The sequence below is a fragment of the Leptonychotes weddellii genome, chromosome 10 (assembly GCF_054177405.1).
Source record: "Leptonychotes weddellii isolate Sample4059 chromosome 10, ASM5417740v2, whole genome shotgun sequence".
Classification (NCBI taxonomy): Eukaryota; Metazoa; Chordata; class Mammalia; order Carnivora; family Phocidae; genus Leptonychotes; species Leptonychotes weddellii.
In genome coordinates, this window is record NC_138378.1 from 96,474,294 (window position 1) to 96,491,251 (window position 16,958).

Sequence of the window (16,958 nt, forward strand, 5' to 3'; positions counted from 1 at the left end):
CTTCCTTCTCCTAATGTCCTCCATGCTATTCCTTATGTTCCACAAATAAGTGAAACCATATGATAATTGACTTTCTCTGCTTGACTTATTTGACTTAGCATAATCTCCTCCAGTCCCATCCATGTTGATGTCAAAGTTGGGTATTCATCCTTTCTGATGGCTGAGTAATATTCCATTGTATATATGGACCACATTTCTTTATCCATTCATCTGTTGAAGGGCATCTCAGCTCTTCCCACAGTTTGGTTATTGCGGACATTGCTGCTATGAACATTGGGGTGCATATGGCCCTTTTCACTACATCTGTCAGACATGGATATTTAAAAGTAGTTTTAACTCCTGTTCCTCTTTCTCCCAGCCACCTAGTTACTTTCTCTGGAGACATTCAGAACGACTACATGTTTGTGAACCATTCCAGAGTTATTACTTATACATAGAAGCATAATAGTATATTTACCTTTTTTTTTTTTTAAAACCAAATGGTTGCAAACTATATACATTGTTCTGTGTCTTGCTTTTTTTTTTTTTAATCTATCTTGGGAATCATTATAAATCAATATATCTAGAGATGTCTCATTTGTAACAAACACGTAGCAGTCCTTTGTATAGATGTATCTCACTTTCTTTTTATTTTTTCTTTCTTTCCTTCCTTCCTCCCTCCCTCCCTTTCTTCCTTCCCCACCCCCCTCCCCCTCCCCCTCCTCCCTCCCTCCCCCTTTCCCCCTCCCCCCTTACCCTTCCTTTCTTTCAGTCTTTTTTTTCCCTTATGTCTCTCCTCCCCTTCCTGCCTTTTCAGTTAAATAATCCAATTCAAACAACAGTATCCTGCCATATTAGAAAAATCTTTATCTGGGATTTACTTTTTATTTTGAAAGGGTAAAGAGATTTATACCAGTATTATGTTTTAGACTCAGATGGTTTTTACAGAAGAAATTAGTCTGTAAGAATGTATGTTTTAAGGATCTTTTTTTCTAATTTTCTGAGTAGAGTTTTCCAGAGGGAAAATATCTAAGAGATTGACTCTTTCTTCCTCGTTTTTTATAGATATCAGTTGAGGACCTGATTTTCCACTAGTGGTATTCATAATTTAACCTGTCCCCGTGGAGGGACATTAGAATTATACATACATTTTTGGGCGCCTGGGTGGCTCAGTTGGTTAAGTGACTGCCTTCGGCTCAGGTCATGATCCTGGAGTCCCAGGATCGAGTCCCACATCGGGCTCCCTGCTCGGCAGGGAGTCTGCTTCTCCCTCTGACCCTCCCCCCTCTCATGTGCTCTCTCTCATTCTTTCTCTCTCAAATAAATGAATAAAATCTTTTAAAAAAATAGAATTATACATACATTTTTGTGTGTATTCTTTCAGTGTATCATTTCACACGTGTGCAAATATATTTGAAGGATAACAATCTAGAATTAGAATTGCTGAGTAAAGAGTATGAGCATTTACAGAGTCAGTGGATGTTGCCAAATTGTCCACTGTAGTGAAACTGATTTATATCACCACAGCCAACATGCAAATGCCTTTTCCCCCCAACATACTGTTTTATTACATTATTGAACTTAGTCTGATGGAAAAGAGGAAATCTGATTATAGTTTTAATTGGTATTTCTCTTTCATGTGACATTAAACATCTTTTTAATATGTTTGAGGTTTTGTATTTCCTTTTTATGAACATGTCCTTTGTATGTTTTTCTGTTGAGTCCTTGATTTTTATCTTACTGATTTGTAAGTGCTCTTAATATAGTAAGAAAAGCAAACTCTTGTGATTTGTGATGACTGCATTTCCTATTTCATTTTGACATTTGTCAAAGAAGAATTCTTATTTCTTGTAACAGGTTTTCAGCAACTTTTTAATTGCCATATACATGCAAATATTTTTTGAGATAAAATGTATTAGTCTTTTGTGGCTTTGGGTTTTATCTTATTCTCAGAAAGGCTTTCCTAACTTTGAGATTATTAGAACAAAAACAAACCCTACCTTTTCTTCAAATGCTTTGGGGTTCTTTGAACATTTTTTTTTTTTTTAGATTTTATTTATTTATTTGACAGAGAGAGATAGAGCACAAGCAGGGGGAGCTGCAGTCAGAGAGAGAGGGAGAAGCAGGCTCCCCACTGAGCAAGGAGCCTGATGTGGGGCTCAGTCACAGAACCCTGGAATCATGACCTGAGCTGAAGGCAGACGCTTAACCGACTGAGCCACCCAGGCGCCCCTGAACATTTTTTATTATTTGTTTTGATGTGAGAAATATTTTCCAGGTGGCTGCCCATCAACATTTATTGAATAATCCACATTTCCCCCAGTGATCTGCAGTGTCCCCTTTAGCATATACTAAATTCCTGTATATATTTGTGTTTGTATTTGGATTGTCCATACCATAGCTCTCTGTTCATGAATCAGTACCACCATTTAAGTGATTGTAGAATCATAATATCTTTTAAAATATCTCAGGGATTTTAAATAATTTGTTTATTTTGCTTTTTTTTCCATGTGTATTTTAGAATTACCATGTGCTGTATTCTTCGCTTAGCTTTTATTTTTTTTCTTGGAAGTTTTATTCTAATCAGCTTATTTTTGTTATTAAAAATGGGATTGTTTTCTATCATTATAGAACTGTTTTTATAGCTCATGGGTTTTAATTTATTATTTTTACATGTAGCCACTTCATTAAAATTCCTCTAATAGTTTCTTTGGATTTTCCTGGTATCTACTCATATCATTTACAAGTGATGACAATTTTGTTTTCTTTTTTCTGTTTTTAAACTTCTTTCTTTCTTGACTGATGACATTGGCCACTACCTCCAGAACATGGTTAAATATTTGTGGTAAAAAATGGACATCCTTTTTTGTTCCTGATTGTCAGTCTTCTTGGGTTTTTCCATTATACATGATGCTGACTTTGAATTGAATTTTTTGTATCTTATCATATTAGGGGGAGTTGGCCTAGTGTTTGTTTCAAAATTTAAAAAAAAAATAGATCTTACATTGACAGAACAGTTGCAAGGGTAATACACAGAATTTTTTTCTTCCTGAACCATTTGAGGGCAAGTTGCCAGCCAACCTGATAGGCCGTTGCCTCGCTCCAAATACTTTAGTGTTTATTTCCTATAAACAAGTACTATCTTATGTAACCGCATATAACCATCAAAATCAGGAAATTAACACTGATACATTACTACCATCTAATCCTCAGACCCCATTAATGTTTCATCACTTGTCCTAATTAGGTCCTTTTATAGCCAAATTCAGTTCAAAATCATGTATTACGTTTGGTTTTCATGTCTTTTTAGGCTCCTTCAATCTAAAACAGTCTTTCCTTGACTTTTATAAGCTGACACTTTTGAACATCACAAGAAAGTTAATGTGAAATGTCCCTCAACTTGAGTTCGCCTGATATTTCCTTATGATTGATTTCAGGTTATGTATCTTTGGCAGAAATATCACAGAGGTATTCTGTGATCACCAAGAAATATCACCAATACTATTATTCTTTTTTGTTTGTATTTCTGGGCAACTCCATCTTCTCTGTAATCTTTGTCTTAAACGGTTCTAGGTCTTTTATTTTTATTAAATATTTAACTAATCCAATATGTGAATTGGTAGAAGGATGGGGAAGCAAGTGTACTGGAAACAACAAGGAGTTTTTAATCACAGTACAGACTTTCCAGTATTATGGGCTGAAGTTTCAGAATCATCCAGGAACCATGACGGTGGCAGAAATACAAAACTAGCCAAAGGATATAGAGAGGAAGAAATTGGTCATTGATTTTATTATTACTTTGATTTTATAATTATGCAGATTAGATTATTGTTTTTATTAAAGCCGTTTTGAAGAGTGTATAGAATTCTATGCCAAAGCATTGTTTGGTCAAACAAGTTGGACTATCATATCCTTTTGACAAGGCTTTCATTTTTTCAGCTTTTATTATTCCTTTTTTTTAGTGGGTGAGTGGGGGGCAGATGGAGATGAGGGATAGAGGGAGAGGGAGAGAATCTTTTTTTTTTTTTTTTTTTTTTAAAGATTTTTATTTGAGAGAGCGAGAGAGAACATGAGCAGGGAGGAGAGGGAGAAGCAGGCTCCCCACAAGCAGGGAGCCTGATGCGGGGCTCGATCCCAGGACCCTGGGATCATGACCTGAGCCGAAGGCAGATGTTTGACTGAGCTACCCAGACGCCCCAGGAAGGGAGAATCTTAAGCAGGCTCCATGCTCAGCGCAGAGCCTGACCTGGGGCTCAATCTCCCGATTGCGAGATCATGACCCGAGCTAAAATCAAGAGTTGGAAGCTTAACTGACTGAGCCACCAGGTGCCCCTCATTTTTGTCAGCTTTAAATACAATGTGTTATTATTATGCTTACATAAAATAATGATCTCCTTGCAGAATACATAATTTTGAAAGGTTTTATGATCATTAAGTTTGGGTAGTATAGATATTTGATGTCTTTTCCTCTGTCTATCGTTGTCTTTGGACTATTTTTAATTCAGTAAGAAAAAAATAATCCTTCTTTAATTGCAATTTCAAGAGCTTATTGAAATAAAAACAAAAACAGCACTACTTACATCTTGAAAATTATAAGATCCTTGGTAAATTGGATTTTGTGTTCAATATGGTACTGAAAACATTAGGAGTGTTATTCAAACTGAGTAGAAGTAGTTAGTGGTTCACTCACTAAACTTTAGTTGGACAATCCACAATTTCTTAAGGATGTGGTAAGGTCATCATTAAATATAAGTTCCTGCTTACTTAAATGGAAAGCACTGTGGAAATATAAGTAACATTGTTATCTGCACTAATGTAATAGAAATGGAAGGGGAAAGCATATGAGAATAGTGAAATTGATGGCTATCCTTGAGGGTCCTTAAATCCCTTCTGCCCTATTCTTAGTGGTGTTATGGGTTACTTTAACAAGTTAGTGTTTGCACCTAGTTTCAGTTCCTTAAGTGGAAGATACTATTTCAATTCTAAGTGTCTTTTTAGATATTCTGGAGAGCCACTCTTACCTAGCTGTTTTTCTGAAGACAAAAGTTTTACAGTTTGTTTACATGTTAAAATGTAGGGTTTTTTTGTTTTTGGTTTTTTCTTTAATTATTCCTTGAAGGGACCAGGAACCAGTGGAGGGCTGTGGTTTCTGATTTTCCTTTTTTGAACTTTCACTTTTTTTCTGCACATTAAATCTCCTAAAAGAGGTTAGGGTGAAAGGTGGGGATTGAGAAAAGGCAGCTCTTTATTGTTTGCAGGGGAGGTCCAGAATAAAGCCTTTCAAGACAATTTTAAGTCCATCATAAGATTTATATATGTGGTGAAGCTCTGAGAACTGTTACTTCTCAGTGGTGTTACAAGAACTCAGGATTTTACTAGCCCCTTTCCCCATCTTCCCTCTTTATAAAAGAGAAGCCCCCTCAATGCCATAAACACTTAAGTAAACTATACTGTACACTTTACATATGTCTGCATTTATATTGGTTGTTTTAGATTATAGACTCTTAGAGGACACAGTCTACCTGTTGTAACATCCCTGATCTGAAGTAAAATGCATATTTTAAAAAAAAGGTTTTTTTCCCCTTGCAATCAGTGCCTTTCTATATACTTACGCACTTGTGACACATATGTAGAAGGAAACGTATTTGCATCTAAGTGTCTTATCTCCCAAAGTTTCTTTCTTCAACTGGGTTAAAAAGTTTTTTATTTGGTCTAATCTTAGTTTTGTCTTTCTTTTCCCTACTCAGGCCCAGATTGCTTTCCTTCAGGGGGAAAGAAAGGGTCAAGAAATTTTGAAGAAGGATCTTGTGAGGAGAATCAAAATGCTGGAGTATGCTCTTAAACAGGAAAGGTAATTCAATGAAATGGAAGATGATGTTCTCTTTAAAGATTGGAGTAATTTTTCTGTCATTCCTAAAACAAATCCAAATTTTAATACTTAATACTTTTGAATTCAGGAAATAGTGTCTGTAATACACATTTAAAAATGGTTGTAATATGTTAATTTAATGTTCTTGTGAATGTTTAATAATCATGACCAATAAACTGATTTACATGATTTAAAAAAAATTTAGCAACATTTTTCCTCTTCCCTGTCCTTTCTTAAGAAACTTAGGTGTTTCCTGAGCTGTCATTATCCATTTCTTTATGGAATTGAAATCGTTTTTGAGTTGTAAAGGAAATTTCTGTGATGCTTACTCCCTCATCAACTAATATTATTCAGTTTGATGTGTTTTCTTTGGGAAAAAATGCAGACTGTATTGAGAATCTTTTTTATCTTTTTCTAGACTTTTTTTTTGGTATTTTGTTCCTTTGCTATCAGTGCTACTCATCTCTCTCCAGAAGTGAATCTTATCTTTCTATGTTGCTAGGTCTAAGATACTCAAGCAATTAAGCTCAGGTCACAGGTAAAGGACAATGGGTCATAGATGAGAATTTTGGAAGTTTTCATATGAATTATAAGTTTATTTGTTTTAACAGGTCGTCTTTGGATTTTTTGTTTTTAGAGAATTTTTTGTTTTTGTTTCTGATAATTGAGTACTTGCTTGATAGGCGATATTGAAATTCTCTATTTTGCTTGTTTTTTTTTTTTTTTTTAAGATTTTATTTATTTATTTGTTAGAGAGAGAGAGCATGGGCGAGAGAGAGTGAGCGAGAGTACAAGCAGGGGGAGCTACAGGCAGAGGGAGAAGCAGGCTCCCTGCTGAGCAAAGAGCCTGATGTGGGACTCAATCCCAGCACCCTGGGATCATGACCTGAGCCGAAGGCAGCCGCTTAACCGACTGAGCCACCCAGGCAACCCTGTTTTGCCTGTTTTGATCACATACTTTTCTCATTTCTTTGAAGTTGATGAATGGGCTGTTTGCAAAACTGCCATAAAATAGCATTTAACAGATGATATTTGTGAATATTAAGAAGCAGATTAAACTTTATTAGAACTTGTTTTCACCTTTACGCGGGATCTTTGAATGGCACAAGAAGTTGAAAACAGGCTGACCTCTTGGTTAAAAAATAGATGATTCTTTTTTTTCCTTGAGAGGTTGATTGAAAGCTGTATTGGAGAGATTGGGTGGGGGGAGGGAAACTACTTTTAAAAGCATGCACTTTGGGAATATTTGAGATTTTAAGCAATCTAATTATAGGCATCATGGAAGAGAAAGAATAATAACATTAATAATGGCAACTCTTTATTAACTACTGTGTACCAGGCCTTGAAGCTTAAAAACAAAGTAACTTGAGTAGAGTTGCAAAGTTGTAGGAGAGCTGTGATTCAGATCCCTCAGGTCTGTCTGATTCTGAAGACTATACTCTTTACCAATACATGATTCTATCTTGTAATACAGAAGAATTAAAATATACATATACTAAAGTAACCAGGGATGTTTTGTGTGTGTGTGTGTGTGTGTATGTATGAGTGTGTCCCTTCTCATTAAACATATTCATTAATATATCCATCCAACTTAAGCATTGTGCTGGAGCTGAGTATAAACATAGGTCACTGTCCTTGTCCTTGTCCTTAAGGGCTCAGAGTAGCAAGAAACACACTTGTAAACCACAAAAGTGTAGTGCAGTATGATAAGTGCTATGGGAGATGTCTGCACAGGGTACAGTGGGGTCACAAAGAAGGGAGTGGTTATTTGGATCTGGAAGGTGGAAGTAGAAGGAAGGACGTAATTGGAGAGGAGTTGAGACTTCAACAGTATCATAAAAAATAAGATGTTCGGGGCGCCTGGGTGGCTCAGTTGGTTGGGCGACTGCCTTCGGCTCAGGTCATGGTCCCGGGGTCCTGGGATCGAGTCCCGCATCGGGCTCCCGGCTCGGCGGGAAGCCTGCTTCTCCCTCTCCCACTCCCCCTGCTTGTGTTCCTGCTCTCGCTGTCTCTGTCTCTGTCAAATAAATAAATAAAATCTTTAAAAAAAAAAAAATAATAAGGTGTTCGCCAGATAGGCAAAGTTCAAGAAGTAGAGAGGATATGTTTGACAGGGAACAAAGTAGTTGGTGTGTTACAGAAATACGCAGTCACTGTGTGTGGAGGGTAGGATGTTAGTTGTGATTTAATAAGTGATAATGGTAGATGTGAGCAAGAGCCAGATGATGGAGAACTTAACTAAGGAGTTCAGACTTTTATCTTCCATATAATAGGGAACATTGAAAGTTTTTCAAAACCTTTTATTCTGAAATTTCTCAAGCTAATAGTAGTTGCAAGAACTACATGCCTTTTACCCGGATTCACCTAGTTGACAACATTTTGCTGTATTTACTGGTATGTTCACTCTGTAGGCACATTGCTTTTTTTCTGAATCATTTGCTACTTAGATGCAGATGTTATACCCCTTTGCCCCTGAATACCTCAGTATATATCTTCTAAGAGCAAGGAGATTCCCTTATATAATTACAGCTCTTTATCAAATTAAGGAAATTTAATGTTGATATAGCACTATTATCTAATATAGCCCATATTCATATGCTCGTGATGATCTTTTTTTTTTTTTTTTTTAAGATTTTATTTATTTGACAGACAGCGAGAGAGGGAACACAAGCAGGGGGAGTGGGAGAGGGAGAAGCAGGCTTCCCGCTGAGCAGGGAGCCCAATGTGGGGCTCGATCCCAGGACCCTGGGATCATGACCTGAGCTGAAGGCAGATGCTTAATGACTGAGCCACCCAGGTGCCCCTCCAGTGATGATCTTAATAGTACTTTTCCTCATCAAATGTCCCAGTAATGATTTTTATAGTACTTTTTTTTCCTGCTCTAGGATCCAGTCTAGGAATACATATTGTATTTAGTTGTCATGCAGTTGAAAGGAGCATGGAATAGTGTGAAAGAGATTTTAGAAAGATCACCCTGACTTCGTTATGGGGGATGGACTGGAAAGATCTATGAATAGAAGCTGGAAGAGTCTAATAGTCTAGGATGAGAAATTATAACATGGTAGCTGCTGGAATAGAGGAGGCATCAGCTATGAAACATTTTAAATAGAATCCATAAAAATTATAATTCAAGAATGGTTCCCAGGTTCCTGGCTTGAGTGAAAGTTTTTTTTTTTTTAAAGATTTTATTTATTTTTTAGAGAGCGAGTGAGAGAGAAACAGCATGAGAGGGGAGAGGGTCAGAGGGAGAAGCAGGCTCCCCGCTGAGCCGGGAGCCCGATGTGGGACTCGATCCCAGGACCCTGGGATCATGACCTGAGCCGAAGGCAGACGCTTAACCATCTGAGCCACCCAGGCGCCCGAGTGAAAGTTTTATAAGTTATCAAATGAATTAAAGATTAAGAAGTAAGTGTTGAAAAGCAGATATGGGAGTGGGACTCAGGACTAGAGATGTATACTTAGGGAACCAAAAGTATTGTGGATGAAGTTATAGGAGTAGTTGAAACAAGCAGAACAAGTATTATGGGAGGAGAAGAGAGAATCAGCCGGAGCCACAGGAAATGGAAATGTTTGAGGAAAAGGCAGAAGGAGGAAGAGCCAGCAAAGGAATGGTTGGAGAAGGAAGGAGAGAGCAGTATATTGGACGCAAGCTAAAGAAGGTGACTATTGCAGATGCCCAGCAGACTCCAGGTAAGTTGTAAGCTGAAAGTAGTTATATAGATGTGCCAGGTAGGAGCTTGCTGGTCTCCTTGCCAGGATAGTTTCAGTGAGGTAGCAGGAACATAAACCAGATCACAGAAGATTGAAGGCTGAGAACTCAGGACAGATAAAGTGGAGACAGATACAGTCGCTTATTTTTTCAAGTAGTTTGACTTTGAAAAACAGAAGAGATAACTGGCTGGGTCTAGGGAAGATTTTTTTTTTTTTTTTTTTTTTTAAACTGATGGAATTCTCCTGATTCCAGAGTCACTGATTTTGTATCTTTTGAAATTTATGGAATGATTTGAGATTATTCCTGATGTTATGGCACTACTTAAGTGTAATAAGGAATAAAAAAGCATTTCTTTCTGGATTAGAGCTCTAAACATTTCAGTTCTTTAACTCTGAAATTATTTTTCGAATGTTTTAATGCCAGGAATTTTTAAAAATTTTGGAGTTCTAGAACATTTCAGTTCTTCTGATTCTGAAATTATTTTTCTAATACTTTAAGCCAAGAATTTTTAAGTTTTTTTTTTTGAGCATAATTTGAAACATAAAGGTAGAGAGACTAATATTTTTTATATACACCTCCAAGCCTCAACAGTTAATGTTCCTGTCATTCTTGCTTCATCTTTATCTATTTTAGAACAGCAAATTCTAGACATCTTGTCATTTACCGTGACATACCTAAGTGTAAGGATCATGATTTAGAATTGCTGTGTTACAGATTTTCTAAGTAGTCCCACTTAAAAAGATCCAAAATTAAGTGAAACTGAATCTTTAACATTACAGGAAAATTACTCACCTAGCCAGGAATTTATCAAGGCATTCCTTATAGTGTGGTAGAATATGTAAAATGAGGAAATTTACGTCTAATTTTTCAAGAACACATAGTGTTTAATCTAAGATTTACTCAGGAACTTCTATACTGAAGAACCTTAAATACTATATAAAATACAATTCTGAAACATTCCATTTTTCCCCATTTCTTTCACCTGCACTATAAAAACCCACATGTCTTCCTTGCCTCTGATATTTCCATATTCTAATTCATCTTCCACATTCATAGGATGCATTTTTTGAAATACAGATATTATATCCCTGCTTAAAAATATCTAGCTAATTTCAGAGATCTTAGTAAAACCTCTTACAGCCAGGCCCCTTTCTAGTCCTGTACACACACACACATACACACGCACACCCACCCACGCACAAACACACACACACGGCTTTTTTTTTTTTTTTTTTTTGACCCATGATGTATTTTTTTCCCCACTTTTTTTTCTGACAAATACTTTTCATCAATCTATTTGTCTGATTGGAAAACCACTGGTTTTTTGAGGTTTAGCTAGAATCTCATATGTTACCTTTTTTTTTTGTAGTTCTCCTTGACACCACCTTTGACAGAATTAGATAATCTCTTATCTGAATTCCTATAACATTTGATCTATCTCATAACTCTTACCACAGTGTGCTGTCATTATTTATTTCAATTTCTATCTCTTAGCCATCTCCTTGCCTCCACCCTTAATTGACTACAAACTGCCGGTTATTCCCAGCAGCCAATACAGTGCCTGACATGTCATAAGAATTCAGAAACAGTTCATTGATTTAATCAGATTATTTTTAGCATCAACATTTAAAATGTGATTGGGATGCTGTGTTATATTCCTAGCACATTATATATAATGATAGACTTTGAAACAAAGCTATAATGGGACTTCTTTATTATTATACATTTTTTATGCTCTTTTATCCAGTAAAGGTCAGTTGGGAGGCCTAGCTGTGTATCAGACATAGGGTTCTTAGGCATGAGATCTGCTATTTATTTTACAGTCACATTTAGACAAAAAGATAAGGGAATAAGAAGATTGGTAAGTAACACAGTGAGATGAAGTATTAAAACCATGGGAAACAATATGAGTGAGAAAGGTATTTGGCATGTTAGCTTGAATGTTGCTAAGTTGAGAAGGGTTCTGGGAGTAAGGTTTTTTCAGTGAATTTAACAGTTTAGTAGGGAGACCCTGCTTTAAGGGAACACAGCCTGTGGTAAACACGACAGTTCTTTACTTACTTTGTCTAATTTTTTATGAAATGTTAGCTCATAGTATGTTATTTTTATTAATACATTGTAAAGAATATTTTCTATTCCCCTTTTATATAAACTCTGTTGCAGTTTTTCCCAAGACCACTAGAATGCACTATAGTGCAGTATTTTTATGTAGAAATGTTTTTCTGTGTGTGTGTGTGTATATTTTATATATATATATATAAATAAATGAACTGCATAATATTTTATTGCTACTTTTATTCCATCCTCAGACCAGTTACTTTCAATTACTAGTTGACTTTTAGGAGGTATTGTTACTTTGTTTCATGGTAGATGAAAAATCTGAAGATTGACAAATATTAAGAACCTTGTTTAATTTCTGGTAACTGTAAGTAAAATTAAGTGGCTATAAATCTTATTCTCTAATAATCAACATTATTACAAATACATTGAAATAGACTAGGAAATGTTTAGTCTGATGATGAAATCTTTGTGATTAGCAGAAGCATTGGGAATAGAGAAAAAGATGTTCTAGTTAATTTGGAACAAAAGTATTTACTAAAAATTAAAAAAAAAAGAAATATATGCATGTTAATTAACCAAATAACACAATATGGTCTCCCTTTATGTATTCCTTTCCTTTCCCCAAGGAAATCTTAACTAATGTCTTCCGTATTCTTCCAGAAGTCTTCTATGCATATGACATATATATATATAATACATATATAAAACAAATATTCATTTTTATTTTTAATGTGTGTATATTATTACAAAACATTCTGTACATATGCAAAACATATAAGACTAATATATACTCCTATACTCGCTGCCGACCTTAAATAGAACATTAGCTATCTGTAATTTTCATAGGTTTTCTTAAGATCCTCCTCTATATAAATGTTGATTTTTCTGTTGTAACTATAAAATAATATGAATTCCAGTACTTTGCCCATTTGAGCAAATAATTTTCATTTCCTTTATACCTTTTTTGAAATATAAAAACTTCTTTATGTGAAGTGCTGAATTAGTTTTTTTATAAAAAAATTAACTTTGAAATTTGGCTATATTATCCCCTCATTCCTTCTTTATTACTTTATTACTTTGGTTTTTCTAATTATTATTACTGTTGTTGTTATCCTAACCTTATTGCATTTAATATTTATTATAAATGGCCTCAATATTTTGGGGAAGCAAACAAGTCAAAATATATAAATACATTACGTAAGTATGGCCATTTTTGATTGACCTTTAAAATTTTTACTTTATCTGGATTATTTTTTTGGTCTCAGATGTTTAAATCTGAAATGGTGAAATCAGGTTAGCCAGAAATAATTATATTCAGCTAGCTTTAAAAGGGAAATAGATAAGAATTTCTCTTCATAGTCCTTCCTGAAAAGGCAAAGGATACCATGCTAAGTGAAATAAGTCAGACTGAGAAAGACAAATACCAAATGGTTTCACTCATGTGTGTAATCTTAGAAAACAAAACAAATAAATAAACAAAAAGCAGAATCAGACTTATAAATATAGAAAACAGAGACTTACTTGACTATTAAAAAAAATGTATTCATTCCTATTGAAATATCTTATTCAACACTGGTGATTAGGGCTGATTCCCCCTCTCTCCTTTGGATTGTTTACTGTAATGCATACTTGGTAAATCGTAATTGCCTGACAAGGCACAGAGTATTATAGATGACTTAAAACATTTTTTTGAGTATAGGTGACACAGTGTTACATTAGTTTCAGTTGTCCAGCACAGTGATTCATTATCTCTATATGTTATGCTATGTTTACCACGAGTGTAGCGACCATGTGTCACCATACAGTGCTATTACAATATCATCAACTGTATTCCTTGTACCTTTTATTCCTGTGGCTTATTCATTCCATAACTCAAGCCTGTATCTCCCAGTCCCCTTTCCCCGTTTTGCCCATTCCCTCACTGCCCTTCCCTCTGGTAAGTCTCTGTTTTCTATATTTATAGGTCTGATTCTGCTTTTTGTTTATTTATTTGTTTTGTTTTCTAAGATTACACACATGAGTGAAACCATTTGGTATTTGTCTTTCTCAGTCTGACTTATTTCACTTAGCATGATACCCTCTGGGTCCATCCATGTTGTCACAGATAGCAAGATCTCACCCTTTTGTTATGGCTGCATAATATTCCGTTGTATGTACATACCATTAGATGAGTTTTCTTTTTATAAATACATCAATTTTGAGAAAGGTTAGTCTTCTACAAGTTTATTTCGTAATCCAAATTTATCTACTGCTTTTGATAGTAGAATTGTAATTTGGCAATCATCAAGAAAATTTGAATACTATAGAAACTAGAATGTTATATGTAATTATAGAAAGATTTATGGTTCCCAGTGTTATTCTTTTGTTATAATGGCACTTGATGGTGTAACAACAATAAAATAATAATGACAACCACTTTGACACTGTGGAAGCCTACTTTGAAAGGTAGCCAGGACTACTGCGTACTGATGACTACTCCTATTACATATCCTAAAGTTCATTTAAATATGTTTTAAGATGGTTTGTATTTTCTTATTTCTTTGTTAGAGCCAAATACCACAAGTTGAAATATGGGACAGAATTGAATCAGGGAGATATGAAGCCTCCAAGCTATGATTCTGGTAAGCTAATTTTAAAGGAAGTTTAAGTGATTAAAAAGAAGTTGACATCTAGTATTTATAGCAGCAATATTTATAACTGCAAATTAATTTCGAATTATTTGCATATTAGTGACTTTTTCTGACCTTCTTATCTTTAGTGCTAATCATTTAGTGTCATTTAAATGATTTTCCATCACCTTTCTTCCTTTTTCCTCTTCCCCTTTCTTTAAGTTCCCCATTTTCTGCTTATGTTCTACACTTTGTGGAAAGATCAGAATTCATGGGGTAACATACTAACATAACTGTGTCTTGCTGGGTTTCCCAGTATTAATGGGAACTTTGAGATATGCGGTACAAAGTACATCATGTCCTGGAAATCCTGAGAGAAAGAGAAGGAATGATGGAGTTCATAGATTTCTTTTCAAGTACAGGGAATTCCTAATCCCTTCAACCTCATCCCCTCAGTTGCAGGTGCAAAATTGTTTTTGGATTTTCTTATGCACAGAAGATTCTGCAGCCGGACCATCTTTTAACAGCTGAAGCATTTATGATCTTTTTGTGTTATTTCTTCTTTTTTATTCTCCTACCTTCCTCTTCATCCCTACAAAAATAACACTTTGTAAACAATCAGATATTAAGGATATAGACATAATTGACTTACTAGGAGGTATAACAGATAGTAGGAAAAGTTGTTCAAGTTATGTTTCAAATGAGTATGTTTTGACATAATTTCAGATTAAATTTCTAGATCAAATATCTGATGATATCAGTTATTGTTTATATCACTTATATGTTGAAATATATGAAATATGTGCCTTTTACTAGGGCCTCTATGTATATTAACCTTAATTCTTAAAATAGTTGCTCATAAAGATGATATTGTTCTTATTTTACCTATATGAAAATTGAACTCAGAGAAGTGGAGAAACTTGCATGAGGTCACACAATTATTAAGTAATGGGAATATGGATCTGAGCCCAGGTCTAATGACTGCAACATTCATATACATATTTTTAAAGTTTGTTTGTTTATGTAATCTCTACACCAGGGTGGGGCTCGAACTCATAACCCTAAGATCAAGAGTCGCATGCTCCTCTGACTGAACCAGCCAGCTGCCCCATACCTGTAGAGTCCAAAATTCATATTAGCCCTATTTTACCACACTGCTTCTGTATTTGACAATGTATGAAAAAAACCTTATAAGATCTGAATGTGCTGCTGATTTTAAAGTTCAATTCAGTGTAGTAATGTTAACACATTTCCCCAGCTGAATACTGATCCATGAGATTTGGAGCAGTATCTGTTGAACATTGGCATATTTTTTCCTTTGTTTTTTAAATTTTTCTATCTTGCTTTGGTGTCTCTCCTTTTGACTTGAGATTCACTTAAATGTTTTAAATTTAAACTATTTGTTAAAGGCTGTCCTAAAAGTATCTTGTCCAATTCACAGAAATGATTTAATCAGGATTTTTATATTAAAAAAAGTTTATTTCCTTATTTTTAGATATTATTTTAGGAGTATAAAAGTCTAATTGCAACATATACAAAATGTTTATAAGTAAACAACGTGGTTCTAGAAAAAGTTTGACTCTTATGCATGTAAGTTCAACTCTGCCCTGACACTTTAAATATTTGTGATATTATTTAATCTTTCGGAGATTGCTCTGCTGCTTATCTGAAACTGGGAAAATAGTGGAAATAATTCATAACTTTCAGGTTTATTTTCTTACTTTATTTATCTTCTTTCTTATTTTCTTAGTACTAACAACACATGGTTAGTACCTAGTATAATTCCATCTATTGATCTTTCACAGTTTATTTACAAATATTAAATATGTAATGCTTGTCAGACCCAGCTTCAAATTCAGTGAATAAGATAACAATACCCTATTGGATTTTTACAGGGAAGATAAGAAAAAAGTGATTACAGTAAAATGACATGTATAATGGGGAAGGTAATAGGTATTATAGAGCACAATATCTAGTCCTAAGTAGTCAAATGGTGTTTAAAGTTAACATCTGAAGGACAAGTAAGAATTGGCCAGGGAAAGTGAACTTACTAAATATTTGCTGAATGAGAGGTGGGAGAAAGGCAGGGGGAAGAATCTGGCACATTTGAGAAATAAAATAACTGGCTAGTAGAGAAAGGGAGGGAAGGAGTATTTCTAGATGGAGCTAGAGAGTTAGCGGGCGAAGGGGGGAGGGCAGATGGTAAAGTATGTTACAAGGGTCTTGTAAAATATGTTAAGGAATTTACATTTTTATCCTGAGAGTTTTGAGGAGGTGTTTGAAGGATCGGATTTCTCTTAGATCCCACAGGCAGCAGTGTAGCAGGTGGATCAGATAGCCTCTGGATCTGTGACAGGGAGACTGGTGAGCAGACTGTTGCAGCCTCCTGGCTAAATGAGGAAGGCTGCCTTGACAGGCACTGACTGGATGTGAAGAGAGAGGGGGTATGTTCAGGAAATACGGTGTAAAATCTGCAGGAATGAGTTCCAGTTTCGATGTAGGGAATGAAAAAAAGGGACATTCAAAGATGTCCCCCACACTTCTAGTTCTCAAAACTAGGTCGGAAGTAGATTTGGAAGATGATGGGTTCGCTTTTGGATTTATTAGTTCGGCAATCAAGTGAAGATGGCTGGAGCTCAAACCAGAGGGTATGGCTTTGATATGTAGATTTGAGAGGCATCAGCACATGGTCCCAAAGGCACTCAGGTCATTGTGGAGGAGGAAGAGG

General features: G+C 35.3%; 1 protein-coding gene across 2 annotated transcripts in view; it reads left to right on the forward strand.

The window, feature by feature from the left end:
* The window catches only part of STRN (striatin), a 100,621-nt gene that overhangs the window by 20,390 nt on the left and 63,273 nt on the right, over positions 1–16,958 (forward strand). For both annotated transcript variants that reach the window (XM_081796914.1, XM_081796915.1), the window contains exons 2-3: positions 5,727–5,830; positions 14,169–14,242. In XM_081796914.1, the coding sequence (XP_081653040.1) occupies positions 5,727–5,830; positions 14,169–14,242 (178 nt within the window). The remainder of the gene's footprint in view (positions 1–5,726; positions 5,831–14,168; positions 14,243–16,958) is intronic.